Source organism: Bos javanicus, chromosome 16 (assembly GCF_032452875.1).
Source record: "Bos javanicus breed banteng chromosome 16, ARS-OSU_banteng_1.0, whole genome shotgun sequence".
NCBI lineage: Eukaryota > Metazoa > Chordata > Mammalia > Artiodactyla > Bovidae > Bos > Bos javanicus.
In genome coordinates, this window is record NC_083883.1 from 43,971,408 (window position 1) to 43,988,148 (window position 16,741).

The following is a 16,741-nucleotide window of genomic DNA, read 5'->3' on the forward strand; positions in this document are numbered from 1 at the left end:
CATCTTAAGGCAGAGAATTTCCCCATTAAGTGGGATTCTGACTTAAGTTTTCCATACAACTGGCTCAAAATACAAATGCTTCCGAGTAGAACTCTTAACCAGAATATTCACTCTTCTAGAATGCATGAAAGAATAAGAAAGAATAAAAAGATTTCTTTTTTTTCTTACCTAACTCTCTATTTTACACTTGAGAACCCAACAGGCCTCAGTTTAAGTTGTCAGCCCTGTTAGGTCAGTGTTCTTCCCAACATGCCACATAGTGTGAAGCCACCTATTCCTCATTTACGATGATGCAGAAAAAAAGTGAGCAGCGTGAGAAGGTGAGAAGCTGCACAACCGGCACCAGGACTGAGCAGTTTACCCATAAAAACTTGGTTCCAACTTCGGACCCTCGTAGAAAAGAGGCTAGGAATAGCCGTAAAACCAGGAACGCGTTATGGCCCCTTGATTTGTGCATAGAACTGCCTTCCTCAGTTTTAATATAAATCATCTCCTCTGAAATCCTGAACATCTGTTCCCGGCATACACCAGACAATATTCATGGCTGTATAATCCCTTTACATTTATTCATGGAAAACCTAAATAAATGCCCCTTTACCATTATAAAACCCTGAGGCTGTCTAATATTCCAATCCAATATTCCAACCTATGGTCATAACCGAGGTCTTCATTTCTATCAAAAAAGCACTTCTTTTCTCCCTTTCCATAAAGCTGATTATCTTCTACATTTAATTCTCACCAGGTAACCAACCAACACCATACTATGAGCTAAGCTTTAGAACCTTACATACCTAGTGGGTCAGGAGACTTGCTGCACTTTAGGTTTATTTTTAGATAACTTGTGCTAACCCATTAACACTGAAGTAATTTCCCTTTATTTTTAAAGGGTTCAACAAAACATGGTTTTAAATTACCACTGAAATTAAATGTAATACCTCGAAACATAATACTTTTTTTAATCCAGTGAGTGCTGCACTGTTGAATTTGTAATTAAAATTACTTCAGCATGAAGATTGGAAGGATGTAGACAAAGACCCCAGTATGAGGAACATGTGCATGAGAGCTCTGCATCACTGACAGATGGGGCCAGAGACAATGCCTCAGTTTGGCAGCTAAACTCAACACAAAGCAGTGTCATGGAGCACTGAACAAATATCCATTGTTGACAGTCTCAACAGATAATTTTATGAGATTCATCATTACAATGCCTACAGGTAAAATCTTAGCAGAAGCCAAAGATCCACGAAACTGCAAAAGAAAGGTATCCATCTGAGTTAGACAGAGGGAATTTCACGTTCCTGATTCTTTTCTGGGCTCATAGACTATGCAAGAAATAAACCTAATGTTACTCCTGACTCTACGTTTGTCCCTGTGATTCCTGCTGATGCCAAGAATCCCTTTCTCCTAACATTGGACTTGCTCTGTTCTCCCTCTCATATTGCCCCCTTAGGCTTCCTCACTTACATTCCTACAAGAGGAACTATCAGACCACAATAACACTCTCCAACTCCAGAACAGTGTGACTCTTGGCTTAATTACTTTCTCCTCTGGGGTCTCCTCCTTCAGAACAAAATTACTAGGCTTGTAAGACAAGGGATCCTCCATGTAAAGTCTTCACACACTGCCACATATGTTGTACTGAGGAGGCCAAGAAGCTCCCAGACGCTGCCTGAGGGCTCTCTCACCCGCATCATGAATTGAACTAGATTAAAGCAAAATTGTCCAAAATTGCATAAGGAGCCTCTTTAGAGCAAGAGCTGGTCCCTTTTCGCCTTTCTCACTTTAACCTCACCAACCTTCCCACTAAAATGAACCATGGGGACCGGTCGTAAAACGGGTCGTGCCCGTCACTGAAGAGATCTGAGCCCTCCTCCGTCCCTGCGTCAGAGCCGGTGTCATCCACGAACGCCTCCTCATCAAAGTCCTCCATCTCCTCTTGCTGCTCGTCAGCCAGCTCAGTGATGTCGGAATCGGCCGTGGAAAAAGTGGGGGAGGGTGTGCGGTCAGCAAGGCGCTCATTCACACAGCCGTGGAAAATGGGGGAGCTAGACACCAGGGGACACGCCGATGGACACAGCCAAGGAGAGAGGAACAGTCGGTTAAACAGGAAGCTACAGGTGCCAACAGGACAGAACCCACTGAGGAACCAAAACAAAATAAGCAAGTGGAAAAGCAAAAGGACAAAATAAGCATAAATCATCTGGTTCAGGTGAAAGGGAACAAGGACTGATCCTTAGAATAAGAAAAGCAAAGGGAATACATGAGTAGAATATGCCAGGTAAATAACATGCTGTAAAACATTTATGTTCTCCCGTTCACACAAAAGATTAGCAGCCAGGCCTCAAAGGAGCCACTCAATATCAAGTGAAATAATATAGTTTAAATCTTTATTCCAATCTCCATGTCATTGTGGAGCAGAAAACAAAATGGATGAATGATATATGGCAAAGTAGGTATATACCTTGCTTGGGTAAAATGTGTCTGGCCAATTCATCTCTTTAAATGAAAACACACTCTACGATTAGAGTAGAGTGAAAAAGACTAATGTCATTTCTACAAAATACTACGACTTCAGCTTCACCTTTGAACCCAGGTCCTTTAAAACTGTCAGAAAGTTTTCTCAATCAGAAAATAATTCAAATTCTGAAATCATTAAGGTGAAAACTTACATTTCTCTGCTTTTAAAATTCCAAATCTCTAAGAACTTGACTCAATATGGCCTCACATTCAATGCTGACTAAAGTATACATAAAAGAGGTGCAAGTGGGCTACTCAGATGTGCAACTATTCACTCTTGGTAAAGACTAAACTGAGATGCACTGTTTTAAAAATTAAAGTGAGGATGTAGCAGGTCATAGAGAAATTGTAGTCTGATAAACTGCATGTCATACTGTGATTCTGAACCATGCCAGATACAGACACAGGTTTTCTTTTTCTTTTAAATCTATCTTGGTCAAGAGTAAGACATTTTGTGAATGAGTTGAGAGGCAGGGGAAACTGTCAGCTACTTTGTTTCAAAGTCTGAGATTTAAATCTGCCAGCTGGATAAAAGGGAAGGAAAATATACCAAATGGTACAGTGGCTATGTGTAAGCGAATAAGATTATAAATGGGGGCTTTTTTGTACTTTTTTCTTTAACTTTATGTAATACCTTTGAGGCTTTAAACAATTAAAACCATTACCTGAAAAGAATAAAATCATCACATACCTTCCCACAAGTTTGAACCAATGGAACCGATCATAAAATGGATCACTGCCAGTCATGGTGGTCTCACTTTCATCTTGGGCGCTGGAGGCCATCTCCCCTGCTCTGTCATACATCTCTCTCATCAAGTCCAGCCTCTGCCTGGACAGTAAACGTAAAGTGCATTGGGTTAGTACCACAAGGCCACATCAAAGTTTCACACTGGAAGGATCTTCCATGCAAGGTTTTAAAAAGCTGCTCCCACCATTTAATGATATTAAAAAAGAATGAAGGCAAAAAGCACAGAAACTCTAACACTCAGTATCCAAGGTGTCAGAATATAGAGAGAAGCAATCAAGAAAGTCAAGAATGGCCACCTAATCTCTACTGAGTCCCAGCATAAATGTAGTTCAATGGCATATGGTATCTCAAACATACTGAAACAGCACAAAATACCTCATTATACTAAAGGCAAAGGAAGCTATGCTATAACTTTCCTGTTTATTCATCATCATCATGAGATCCAGGACAGAAAAGATGAATAATTACTAGATCCAAGACAGAAACAGATATTATAAAATTAAGAGTTATAAAATATAAGAGGGTCTATGGAGGGTTAATTAATTTTGATTCCACCCCCCTCCCTGCCAAATTTGCGTGCCATCTTTGCACAAGGTACCATGTAATCTTCCCTTTGTCATTTCAAATTTGGTACACACGCTGCCAAAGGAGCATTATGGAGGGTAAATGTAAATCACCTCTACAAATGACAAAGGTATTCACAGAGCACGATTTGTTCACTTAGAAGAAAACGAATGGACAGTGCTATTACCAACACCAGCAACAGCATTTAGATGCACAGAAAGGAAGCAGTGGCAACATCACAGAGAAAAGAGCCCGCGTGAGCAATTCATTATTATTTTCTAAATAAAAGCAACTGGCTTTTCATGTAATGTTTTCATACTTAAGTTTCTCCAAAGACCAATAATGTGTTGCTCCATTTTTCAGATCCTGAACTTCTACAGCTACCACTGTACGAGGGAAAGGTCTGTCTTCCTGAGTTTTTTCAATCTCAGTGGGAAGCAGTTCAGGAGGCAGAGGGGAGTACAACGTGTCCGTGAGCAGAACAAACTGAAACTGCACCTAAAGGGACAGAAGAAACCAGGGACAAACAGGCTTTTTGTTTTTCCAAGTGAGGTTCAGAAACAAGGCAACATAATCAGGCCCAATGGGAAAGACGTCAAACAGCAGCATGTGGTCAACAGCTTCTGATTGAGAAACGTGGCTACTTGTATATTAATCATTTAGCTATTTACAGTCTTTGTTTTCCTGGCCTGGCACAGTGTTTTTGCACAACCTAAAATCTCAATAAATATATCCTGGTTGACTGAACAAAGACTTCCATAGAGAACAGAAGGTGGACCCAGGAATGCATCCCCAAATGAGAGCAGGTGGACACGTGCTAAGGTTTTCTGTTAAATTCAGAGGATTATAACTGTTACTCTTAAAAGTGTTTACTACAGAAAAGTGCTTTGCATTCATCATGTCATTTATTTCTTGGCAACTCCCTATTTTTTTTTTTTAACCAACCATTAATGAAATGCTAGGTATAGCTGTGAGAAAAAAAGACCTAGCCTCTGCCATCACTTAATCTATTTGAAGAGGAAAATAGTTAATATATAATCACAAAATGAGATGGAGTTACAAAAGAATAAGAGATCTTATTCCTATTTCACGAAACTAAAAATACAGCCCTAGAAAAACAGAATGATTTTTTCCCAAAGTCAGGCAGTGTGAGATCTTACCTACTTCTCAATACTGCCCCCTCATCCTATTCCCCGTAATCTTAGCAGTCAGGAGACTGTCAAACAGAGGGACATGCAGAACAATGAATCTATACTGTGGTGTGATGTTTCTGGCATCACAATTACCATGTGTAGACACTACTTTGACACTGTATGTGTATTCATTCTCTTACCCCTCAGGAAATCACAAAAACCCTGGGTAGCAGGTCCAGTTGCTAAACTCCCTCTGTAGGTGAGGGACTAGAGGCCCAGGTTACTAGAGTCAAACAACTGGGAGAGTTGGGGTAGGAACCTGGCTGTCTGGTTGCAGAATGCATGTGCTTGTCCATTACACAAAACTGCCTCTCAGAGCCTAGTAGAGGAGAAGGCACAGAGGACTTAAAGGTACCATCTTAATGGTAGAGAACTAAAGGAAAACTGAGATTTTCAGAACCCAAGAGAAATATTTTTCTACTGATATGTTTTGTTTTTTTTTCTGTTTCTTTAACTCTCATCAGGAATATAGTCTCCTCATATATAAAACAGGCTAGAAAACATGTTATTTTAAAAATTTCATTTAACAAATACTTAAAGACATCACTTTGCCAACAAAGCTCTCTATAGTCAAAGCTATGGTTTTCCCAGCAGTCATGTTTGGATGTGAGAGTTGGACCATAAAGAAGGCTGAATGCTGAAGAATTGATACTTTCGAATTGTGGTACTGGAGAAGACTCTTTAGAGTCCCTTGGACTGCAAGAAGATCACCAGTCAATCCTAAAGGAAATCAGTCCTGAATATTCATTGAAAGGACTGATGCTGAAGCAGAAGCTCCAATAGTTTGGCCACCTGATGTGAAGGGCAGACTTATTGGAAAAGACTCTGATGCTGGGAAAAACTGAAGGCGGGGGAGGTGAGGGTGGCAGAGGATGAGATGGTTAGATAGTATCACCAACTCAATGGGCATCTGAACAAATTCTGGGAGATAGTGAAGGACAGGAAAGCTTGGTGTGCTACAGTCTATGGGGTCGCAAAGACTCAGACATGACTTAGCAACTAAACAATAACCAGTACCTACTTCATTCCAGGCACATATGTTAAATGAAGGCATACACAAACCTGTTTCACAGCAAAAAGCTGCTGAGTTCACCCAAGGGAAAGGTGGTCTCAAAATGAGGACCATGAAGCCCATCAGGCTCAGCTCTGCCTCAGGATGGTCCCTGTTCCCACAACCTCCATACCTTCTTCTTTAGTTCCACACTGATGGCATTGGCCTCCTTTAGGTAAACGGCATTGCCCCAGAGTAAGTCCCTTAATGAGGTGAATTGGTGAGACTTCCACTTCCGGAAGGCCCACTGGGCCAGCTCAAATTCATGTTGTGTCCACGGAACTGAAAAAGCAAACCAGGTGTATTTAATGGTGGATTCATAACTATGTAGAAATTACATCCCTCCTATACCTCAGCTTTTTAAAAAAATCAAGTTACTTTCCAGTTTTTCTTTCTTTTTTTTTAGATACAGCTCAGTGTGGCTTATAATAAAGAAAAACCCTTAGTCTGTTGTACAACTTGAAACAGATCTATTTTCCTTTCTAGTAGAGGAAAAAAAAAGGTCAGTTTTCACATAGATATTTAAAAATAAAGAATTCAGTGTACAAATTAAGAGTTTCTTTAAAGTTATTATGAAGCCTTGAGATTACTGAAGAGGTTGGGTGAAAAAATAAAATATGATGAATGTTCACACCGCATTTTAATTTCAACTAAGAAATTCTAGAAAACTTAAGACAGGTAGGTATGACAAAACAATGTGATGAGCAATCTGCCAGAAAGAGATTTAATGCACGCTTCTACATTCCAAAGTCCTCACGGGGTAATCCTGACATAAACCAGCAAATAAAACAGAGCATCCTGGTTTTGTTTTTTTTTTTGGCCACACCACTCAGCATGTGGGATCTTAGTTTCCTAAACAGGGATCAAACTCTCGCCCCCTACACTGGAAATGTGGAATCTTAACCATTGGACCACCAGGGGAATCTGTAAAACAGAGCATCTTAACAAAGATTAAGCTCTATATTTGCTTGTCACATCTATATAAATTTCATATGTATGGTAATATGAGACAGTTTATGTAAACTGACTAAGAGATTTCTATGGAGACTATGCTCAGAAACCTTGGGTTCTAAGAGACACTATTAGTCCCACCCCCACTTCATAGAGTACAGCCTGGACTCTTAGCCTCAAGCATCTTTTAAATCATCTTTAAACTGGCTCAGGAATTTGACAACACAGATTCAAAACATCTACAGAGGAAAGTTTCAGTCTCTAGATTTCACCTTCTTCCTCCTCCTCTTCCTCTTCAGTTGTTTCTGCAGCCAGGGATCGCGTCTCCACCTGCTTCTGCAAGGCCTGCAATTTACTCTCATAGTCCTGAACGAAAACAAAGAAGATAACATGTAGGAGAGAGAGGAAATAGGAGGGAAGGAAAAGAGAAATGAAAGGAAGACTGGGAGAGGGAGAGACAGCAAAAGACAAAGAAACGAGAAGACAGCGGCAGGAAGCAACAATAAAAAGACAGACATACAGAGAAATGCTTCTGAACAAAGCCATAAAGCACCCAAAATAGTCTGCACTGGGTAAATGCTTTAAAAGATCTTGTATTCTAGGGAATTTAACTGCAGTCTCTCTTTCTACTCCTTAGACTCAAGAGTTCTTTATTTGGGATTACAGTAGAAGAAAGGGGGAATTTTTCAAGGAAAAAAAAATGCATGTGTCCTTTAAAGGTTAAAATGTATTTAAATAGTATCTTGACACATCCAAGAATTCCAAAGAAAAACAATACTGGAAAAGATTAAGTTCACTAAGGAAATGGCACGCCACTCCAGTACTCTTGCCTGGAAAATCCCATGGACGGAGGAGCCTGGTGGGCTGCAGTCCATGGGGTCGCTAGAGTCAGACACGACTGAGCAACTTCATTTTCACTTTTCATTTTCATGCACTGGAGAAGGAAATGGCAACCCACTCCAGTGTTCTTGCCTGGAGAATCCCAGGGACGGGGAAGCCTGGTGGGCTGCCGTCCATGGGGTCGCACAGAGTCGGACACGACTGAAGTGACTTAGCAGCAGCAGCAATATTGCTAAGAGTTCCACTTATCTGTTTGGATGGGAGAAAAAATTCAGATCATAGACTCTGCAACTCTCTATGGATGAAATATTACTATCTTTGCAGATGTAGGATAAATTTAGTTTTCAGGGAACCTCAGTGTTAAAAGAACACAGTGTTATTAGGATTGAAATAATCTACATGCTGCATTTATTTATTCAATAAAGAAATTTTATATCAAAATATACTGTTATAAAATGTACTATTATATTACAAATCATATTCATCCTTCCTTTCTCCCTTGTTTCCATGCACTCTCAATAAGTGTGATATCACTACTATTAGTGAAAAATAAAATGGTTCTTGGGGGACTAAAAAAAACTTTTTAATGTATAAAACACAAATATACACACAGTATGTAAACTGATACCATGTATATCTGAGGTATTAAAATGGCATAGTGGAGAGAGAACAGGGAAAAAAGTGTCTAAAACAGTTCCTTGGTGTGTTCATGAAAAAAAAAAAACTTGTGTTTTTTGACAACAAAACAAGTTAAGGAAAAGACCTTCACACAGTAAAATACCAAATCACAGCATTAAGCACAGCCTTTAAAAAATAAACTATTAGGCTTCCTGCTTCTCCAGGAGTGGCATGATTACAGGCTGTAAAGAGATAGAAGGTTTAGGTATGACCATGTACTGTTTTCAAACAAAGCTCTCCAAGTCACAAATCAAATATCCCATGCATACAGAGGATCACTGAAAGCCCAGTTAGCGAACTCCATCACAAAAGGGGCTCCCGATGGCGATGCTAAGAAGGACGCAAATATTCTCCAGGCTCTAGTCATTTATCGTTTAGTCTCACAAAGGAAACTTTCTCTCTTTCATGGAGCTGGCAGTGACCAAGAGTCAGCAAGATAGCTTTTTAAAGACATCTAAACATGCTTTTTAGGATACCATGTACTGTGGGGAAAAGAGAAAAAGAAAAACATAAAGTACCAGGTATAAAGACATGGGTTTTGCTCCTGGAATCTGCTCTTACTAGTCTTATAATTCTGGGAAAGTTAATCCTTTTAACACCTCATTTTGGCCTTTTTTTAAAATAAAGATTTTATTATTCTACCTGCCTAACTTTAAGGCAGGACTGCAGGAAGGACGAAATGACAAACCATTTTAAAATGTATGTGAAAGTCCTCTTAAATGGCAACATACTATCAAAATGACAAGCAGTGTTTTTAGAAAGTTTCTTGTCTACATATATCCAGCCCCCCATCTTGGTTTCTAAATACCATTCTCCACTAACAGAAACCAGGGCTTCTTAGGAAAATGACTGATTTCAGATTTGGAGCAAGGAAAATACAAGGCAACCCCAGAATATCTTGTGCCAGGAAGCACAGAGTACTCAAAGACCAAGAGGACCATTTCAAAAGGATGAAGACTCCCACTGGTCAATAAATAATAACAACAGGAAAAGAATATATAGCACGTTGAGTATAAAAAGAATCCATGAGACCACAGTGATACTGAAAGATAGAGAGAAAAAAGGGAAAGCTCTTCCTTACCAAAAACAAAACAAAAGGCCAGTTAACAAATGAAGATGGAATGACAGAAAATCACTACTACATTGCAACCCCAGATGTAGTAACTGAATCATCCAAGGATCATTAATACAAGCTATCACAACTGACAGATGGAAAACAGAATATTCACACAATCGCAAGAGCCTACTAATGAGAAAGCACTAGAAAAAAACACATTAACTAAATTTATTAAACATTACTGAAAATAGGACAAATTGACATTTTACATCTACTGATGTGAAGCAGATGGAAGTACACAATATAACATTAATAGCGTTCTTAACAATGTTTAACCTAAATCAAATATCGAAGAAATAATCAAATTAGAAAGGGACCTTGACTCTTCAAAAATACCTATGTAATGAAAGATAAAAGAACCAAATGCAATAAATAAACCTTGATTGGACCTTGTATTAAAAAAACATACATACTTCTAACATTTATATTTTTTAGACAATTATGGAAATTTGAAAATTACCTGTATGTTACATGATTTTGAATCAGTATTAAATATTTGGATGGGATAATGGTATTAAGAGAATATCCTTGGTTTTAGGATATTTACGTGTATTTAGGGGTAAACTCGGAGAAGGCAATGGCACCCTACTCCAGTACTCTTGCCTGGAAAATCCCATGGACTGGAGCCTACCAGGCTCCTCCGTCCACGGGGTCGCTAGGAGTCGGGCACGACTGGGTGACTTCACTTTCACTTTTCACTTTCATGCACTGGAAAAGGAAATGGCAACCCACTCCAGTATTCTTGCCTGGAGAATTCCAGGGACAGAGGAGCCTGGTGGGCTGCCATCTATGGGGTCGCACAGAGTCGGACACGACTGAAGCGACTTAGCAGCAGCAGCAGGGGTAAACTAACATGGTATCTGTAACTTACTCCAAACAATTCAGAAATAGTATATACATATGGGTATACAAAGGTTCACTGTACTCTTTTTTTTTTTTTTCAAAATAAAAGGTTGGGTTTTTTTTTTAAAAACCTATGTATGAGATAGGATTCTCTCAGCAAAAAGAGAAAGACTGTTGATTTACCTAAAGAGCATCAGATGGAAAAAAATGTTAATATTTTAGCTTGAGAATTTTTTTGTTTTTCATTTTTGCCCCTATTTTTTAATTATAGCAATATACACATGACATAAAATTTGCCATTTTAACCATTTTAACACATGAAATACGCTAATAATGTTGTACAACCATCACCACTGTCCATTCTCCAGAATTCTTCATCTTGTAAAACTGAAACTTTTTGTCCATGAAATACTAACTCCCACCCCTGCAGTCCTCAACCACCATTCTACCTTTTGTCTCTATGATTTTGGCTACTCTAGGGTATCTCGTGTAAGTGGAATCATGTATGCTTGTGACTTTTTGTGACTGGTTTATTTTTGAGGATTTCCTCAAGAATAGGATTACACCATGAGTAAAATAGATAGCCAGTGGGAAGTTGCTGTATAGCACAGGGAGCTCAGCCTGGTGCTCTGTGATGACCTAGATGGGTGGGACGGGAGAGGCGGAGGGAGGTTCAAGAGGGAGGGGATATGTATATACATACAACCGAGTCTCAGTTGTACAGCAGAAACTAACACAACATGGGAAAGCAATTATACTTCAATTTTTAAAAAAGGGAAAAAAATGAGTTTACAAGCTGGTCAAACTACCAAATGAAGACAAAGTCCTTAGATTCTGACAGTTAAAAGAGTGACTTTTCCTAAAAGCTGTAGTTGTGCTTTAGTGGCAGTAAAGCTGACATAAAGAGATGTTCAATAATGCTATAGACCTAAAACTTTAACTACACTTTGACCAGGAAAAATTTCTATAAGCAGTTGGTAGTCCAAATGTCAATTTGAAGTAAAAGTGAAAGTCACTAAGTCATGTCTGACTCTTTGCAACCCCAAGAACTATTCAGTCCATAGAATTCTCCAGGCCAGAATACTGGAGTGGGTAGCCTTTCCCTTCTCCAGGGGATCTTTCCAACACAGGGATTGAACCCAGGGCTCCCGCATTGCAGGTGGATTCTTTACCAACTGAGCTATCAAGGAAGCCCCCAAATGTCAATACCAATTCTTGAATTGGCCTCCTCTTCCCCAAACCAGGCTGCATATGAGCTTCCAACAAGGATATTTTGATTGTTACCAGAAAAATACTACTAAGCCCTGGATTTTTCTGCAATAAATGGATAAAGAGATTCAGATACTACTGTTCTGTCCATTTCATGGAGTAAATTAGAATCATTACAGAAAACATGCTAAAAAATAATATATTTACCAATAGTCTTTTCTGTTTATAAAAAGTTCCAACTAACTGAATATATGCTCCATATTTATAAAGGCACTGTACCGACTGTTTCCTCTTCTAGAATGTTCTCTCCCACCCGACTATCCTTATTTTAAAGCTTACTTTGTGCTAGGAATTATTCTAAATGTTTAACATGGATTGTTCCAAGCATCCCAATAATGCTATGAAAATGTTTCTGTTGTTATTCTCATGTTAAAAAAGGAGAAAAACCTTAAAGAAATTAAGTAACTCTCCAAAGATCAAAATTAGCAAGTGGTAGAAAAAGGACCTGAACCCAAGCAATTGGACTCAGAGCATGCTATTTTTTTCAAAGAAAAACCACTATCCGTCCATTCATTTGACAAATGAATACCATCTTCACTCCTATTATGTGCCAGATGCTAAGGATAGTGAGTGGTCAATAAGACAAAAGTTCCACTGGTGACGGAGATACGCTAAACAGTAAACAGACACAGTACATGCTATGATTTCAGGAGAGAGAAGTCCTAGGAAGAAAGGGAATTATCAGAGGCCAATAGAGAGCAGAGATGAGTGGAGGAAAGCTAAGATTAGGTGCTCAGGGAAGGTCGCTCTGCAGAGATAACATTTAATCAGAGATCTAAGCAAGCACTCTGAGATCCTTGGTGGAGGTTTCTTATTCCAGTCAAATTTAGCTAACAGCAAGCACAAAGGCCCTAATGTGGAGTTTGGTGTATTTAAGGAAAAGCAAGAAAACCGGTGCGGGTGGACTGGAGGAATGAGAAGAGCTGGAGAAGCAGCTGACAACTATCAGATAGGTACTGGGTTATGGACAGGTTTATAGGCCATAGAAAGGACTGTGGATTTTATCCTAAGGGAGTCACTGGTAGCCTAGAGCCAGGAAATCTAGCATATGTAGTAAAAATACCAATGTCCATGGAGAATTGCCTGTGGACTTGGAATAAGGCCAGGAGCCGTGAAGCTGTCCCTGCAGTTTCAAGGGAGATGGCAGTGGCCTGGTCCAGGGTCTCAACAGGTGTTAAAAAGCAAATGGAGCTGGCATATGTTTTAGAGGCAGGAGAAGTGTGCCCTGCAGATGAAGATGTGACCATGGGGTGTGAGAGAGAAAGGGAAACTGAGGATCACTCTTGGATTCTGGTCTGAGCTAGCTGCTCTGGTTTAGATAGTTCAGATGTGAGATGCCAGTTAACTCTCTGGATGTCAGGTCACAGTTGTGTGTCCGTGACCAGAGATTGGGGGAAGGCCCAGGCTGGAGAGAGTACCTCTGAGAGTCAGCAGAGAGGGAGGCAGAGCAGGGGTCTGCAGACAGACTGCCTGCCTGAGACCGGACCTGGATTCCACTGAGCAGCTGTGCGAGGATGGGAAAGTATGTAAAATGGGATTAACAACACCTACACCTTACAGAGGAGGGGTGCTAGGAGGATTCAGTGAGTTAATACATGTAAAATGTATTACATGTATTTGGTCCAAGTACTGTTGACCCTTGAACAATACAGGATGGGGCACTGAAAACCTGCACATAATTTTACAGTCGGCTCTCGGTTTCCAAGGTTCCACACCTGCAGATTCAACCAAATGTGGATCTGTGGTACGTATTCACTGAAAAAAAATCCACATCTAAGTAGACCCATGCAGGTCAAACATGTGTCTTTCAAAGGTTCACTGTAAATACTCAACAGGAGGTGCTGTCTTCATTATCACCTGTGTGAACACAGAAGCGGAGGCCACAGAAATGTGTGAGGTCACCTGGAGGAAAGAGCAGATATAGGAAAAAAAAATGGCCTATGTCTGCGGCCACAGAGACCATGAAGGAGCAGCGAGAGAAAAATAAGAGGCCAAGAGAACAAAAGGTTTTGAGAAGTAAAGAGCAGGCAAGCCATGTAAGATGCTAGACAGATTTAGTAAAATGAGGACTGAGAAAACACCTGGATTTTCCACCAAGGAGACTCCTGGTGACCCTGACCAGACTGGCTGCAGTGGTGATGTGGGAATGAGTCTGACTGGACTGAGTTCAAGAATGGGGACAGGAGACAAGAAAAAGAAGGTAGCCAGTGGGCAAAAGTACAGAAAACGCTCTCAGGAGTATTTCTAGAAAAAGGAACAAACACAGTGGCAGATCACAGGGAACACAAACTTTTTTTGAAACTGGTGTTTCCACGCTGACAGGAATAATGTAGAAGGAGAAAATCAGATGCTGTGAAAGAGAAGGGGTAGGTGTACAGTAAGTCCCTCAGAAAACGGAATGAAGGGAACGAGGGCTGGGCTAAGACAGGAGCACAGACAGTTCTTCCACCAAGAGGAGGGAAGGCCAGGTATGAGTATGAATGCATGGATGCAGACCTGGATGTGGGAAGAAAAGAAAAACTTCCTGATTCCTTCTCGTTCTCAAAATGGAAGTCAGCAGCTGAGAGCAAAAAAAGGCCATCTTTCATCTCCTGAGACGCCTGGTTGTAAACCTTCAGAGCATCCTGTGATTTTCCCTCAAGGCATTTGTCACAAAAGTACTATATGACCACTGGTGCGACTGTCTAATGGCTATCTCCTCCATGACTCTGTGAACTTCATGAGGCCAGGAACCTCTCATTCACCACGGAATCACCAGCAACTGGCACTTGTCTGTCTTCTAGAGTAGATACACAGTTGTGTGCTGATCTAGTCAACAGTTCTCAGAAGCGTCCGGAGGTTGGCAAATCTGCAGGCTGAATCCAGACCACCGCTTGTTTTTATAAATACAGCAGCTTTAGCAAAACACACCCACATCCATCCCTTTGCTTATCATCTACAGCTGCTATTCTGCTACAACAGTGGAGCTGAGCAGTTTTGATAAAGACCATGAGGCTCATAGGAGGCTTCCCTGGTGGCTCAGACTGTAAAGAATCTGCCAGCAATGCGGGAGACCTGGGTTCGATCCCTGGGTCAGGAAGTTTCCCTGGAGAAGGGAATGGCTACCCACTCCAGTATGTTTGTTTGGAGAATCCCAGGGGCAGAGGAGCCTGGCGGGCTACAGTCCATGGGACCGCAAAGAGTTGGACACGACTGAGTGATTAACACTTACTTACATATGAGGCCCACAAAACCTAAAATATTTACTACCCGACCCTTTATAGAAAAGGTTTACCAGTCTCTGTTCTAGACTGTGGTTCTCAAAGACAGATGCTGATCCAGCAGCAGTAGGAACAGCAGCATCACTTGAGATCTTATCAGAAACACAATTATCAGACCCCACTGCAGACCTCCTGAATCAGAAACTCTGGGGGTGGGCCCAGCATTCTGTGTTCTCACAAGCCCCTCGGAAGCTTCTCATGCACACGACAGTTTTGAGAACCACTCTTCTGGGTGACACACACAGATGGATGGTGAAGAAAGCACGACAGATAAGGTACTTATTCTAGGTGAATTTACATTCTCATGCAAGGACCAAATAGGCACACAGAGCTAATATTAAACAGTGGGCTGCCCTGGGATCGGCTGCAGCAGGAAAAGGGGCACGTGAGCATTGATGTGGAAGCGGAGTTAGGCACAAGGAGAAAGGACTCTAGTCTTGAGCAAGTGCCAAAGCCCAGAGGTGGGAACAAGCTTGGCAAGCTCAAAGAACAAAGTGCTTGCACAGTGAGGGAATGTTAAGACATGAAGTCAGAGAGGCAGGCAAGAAGCCAAAACACGGACAGCCTTGGAGGCTACAAAGCATCATGGGAAGCCACTGGAGGCCACTGGCACTGACTTTTGTTTTCAAAGGATGATGCAGGTTGCCGTGTGGACAATGGTGTACAGAGGTCAGGAACAGGAGAGAAGAGACTCGTTAGGAGGCTACTGCGGTACTACTGGTGAGAGACGATGGCGTCACAATGAGGGCATCTCTGAGGAGATGGCATTGAAGGTAAAAATGAATGTCATAATTTTGGGTTTTCCAGTTAGGCTGCTTTTGACATTAGAGGCTTGGCTCTTTTTGCTAATACTGCATTCCTCTTTTCACGGTGGATTATAACTAGCAAGCAATAGCTAGAAGGGAAACATCCATGTTCCAGTTCTTGTCAACACCTTAATTTACTCACCACTGGCAGTACCATGCAGACACAGCCTCAGATCTATGCCTCTGGGGGTCCCGCAACACCTGTTCTTAGACCTGTGCAGCCCCTGTCTTTTCCTATCTCTCAGGCCTGCTTTGGTCTCATTTACTTCATTTTCCAACCATGGTTCAAGCAAGAGCCATTCACCACCTCATGGGATACATACATAGGCTTATCCCCACCACAAAATGATTCATTAATTCTATCTCCAAATAATCCATCAGTCACGCCCTCTCTCCCTGCCTGCTTGGAAAGTATCATTTCTCATTTAGTTCCTTCATCAAGTTCCCAACTGAAGCACTGGGCTCTGAATCTGCCTTCTTCCAACTCATCCTCCCACCCAAACTTCAGCCATTTCTAAAAGGTTAATATGACAATGCAATCTCCCTGTAGAATATATGTTAGCTTCCATCACACTCAAGACAAAAATCCCAAGCCATGGGATGGGATGCCATTAACCCAGCATGCCAGTCTGGCCCTTGCCCCCTCTCCCCAGGTCCACTCATCTCTTATCACCCTCCAACACACAGCTGTGTTCCAACCAACCCCAAGTCACCTGCAGGTCCCTGGACCTGACACGCTTCCTCCTTCCCTCTGCCATTCTTCACTTAGATACACTGACACGTGTGCTTTGGGATTCTGCTCTTGGTTCAGGGCTTCCTCTTTCAGAAACCTTTTCCCAATCTGCCCACGCTCACTCTGTGTATATCACTACACATATTATACTACACTGGAATCGTCTGTACT

The 16,741-nt window shown here is 41.2% G+C and overlaps 1 protein-coding gene across 8 annotated transcripts in view; it reads right to left on the reverse strand.

Moving 5' to 3' along the window:
- Positions 1-16,741, reverse strand: part of KIF1B (kinesin family member 1B) — a 151,067-nt gene that overhangs the window by 45,047 nt on the left and 89,279 nt on the right. For 5 of the 8 annotated variants that reach the window (XM_061382761.1, XM_061382758.1, XM_061382760.1 and 2 more), the window contains 5 exons: positions 7,297-7,390; positions 6,207-6,355; positions 4,149-4,327; positions 3,209-3,346; positions 1,797-2,045 (listed from right to left, as the gene is read on the reverse strand). In XM_061382761.1, coding sequence (XP_061238745.1) covers positions 1,797-2,045; positions 3,209-3,346; positions 4,149-4,327; positions 6,207-6,355; positions 7,297-7,390 — 809 coding nt within the window. The remainder of the gene's footprint in view (positions 1-1,796; positions 2,046-3,208; positions 3,347-4,148; positions 4,328-6,206; positions 6,356-7,296; positions 7,391-16,741) is intronic. The other 3 variants (XM_061382765.1, XM_061382764.1, XM_061382763.1) reach the window with 1 other exon arrangement.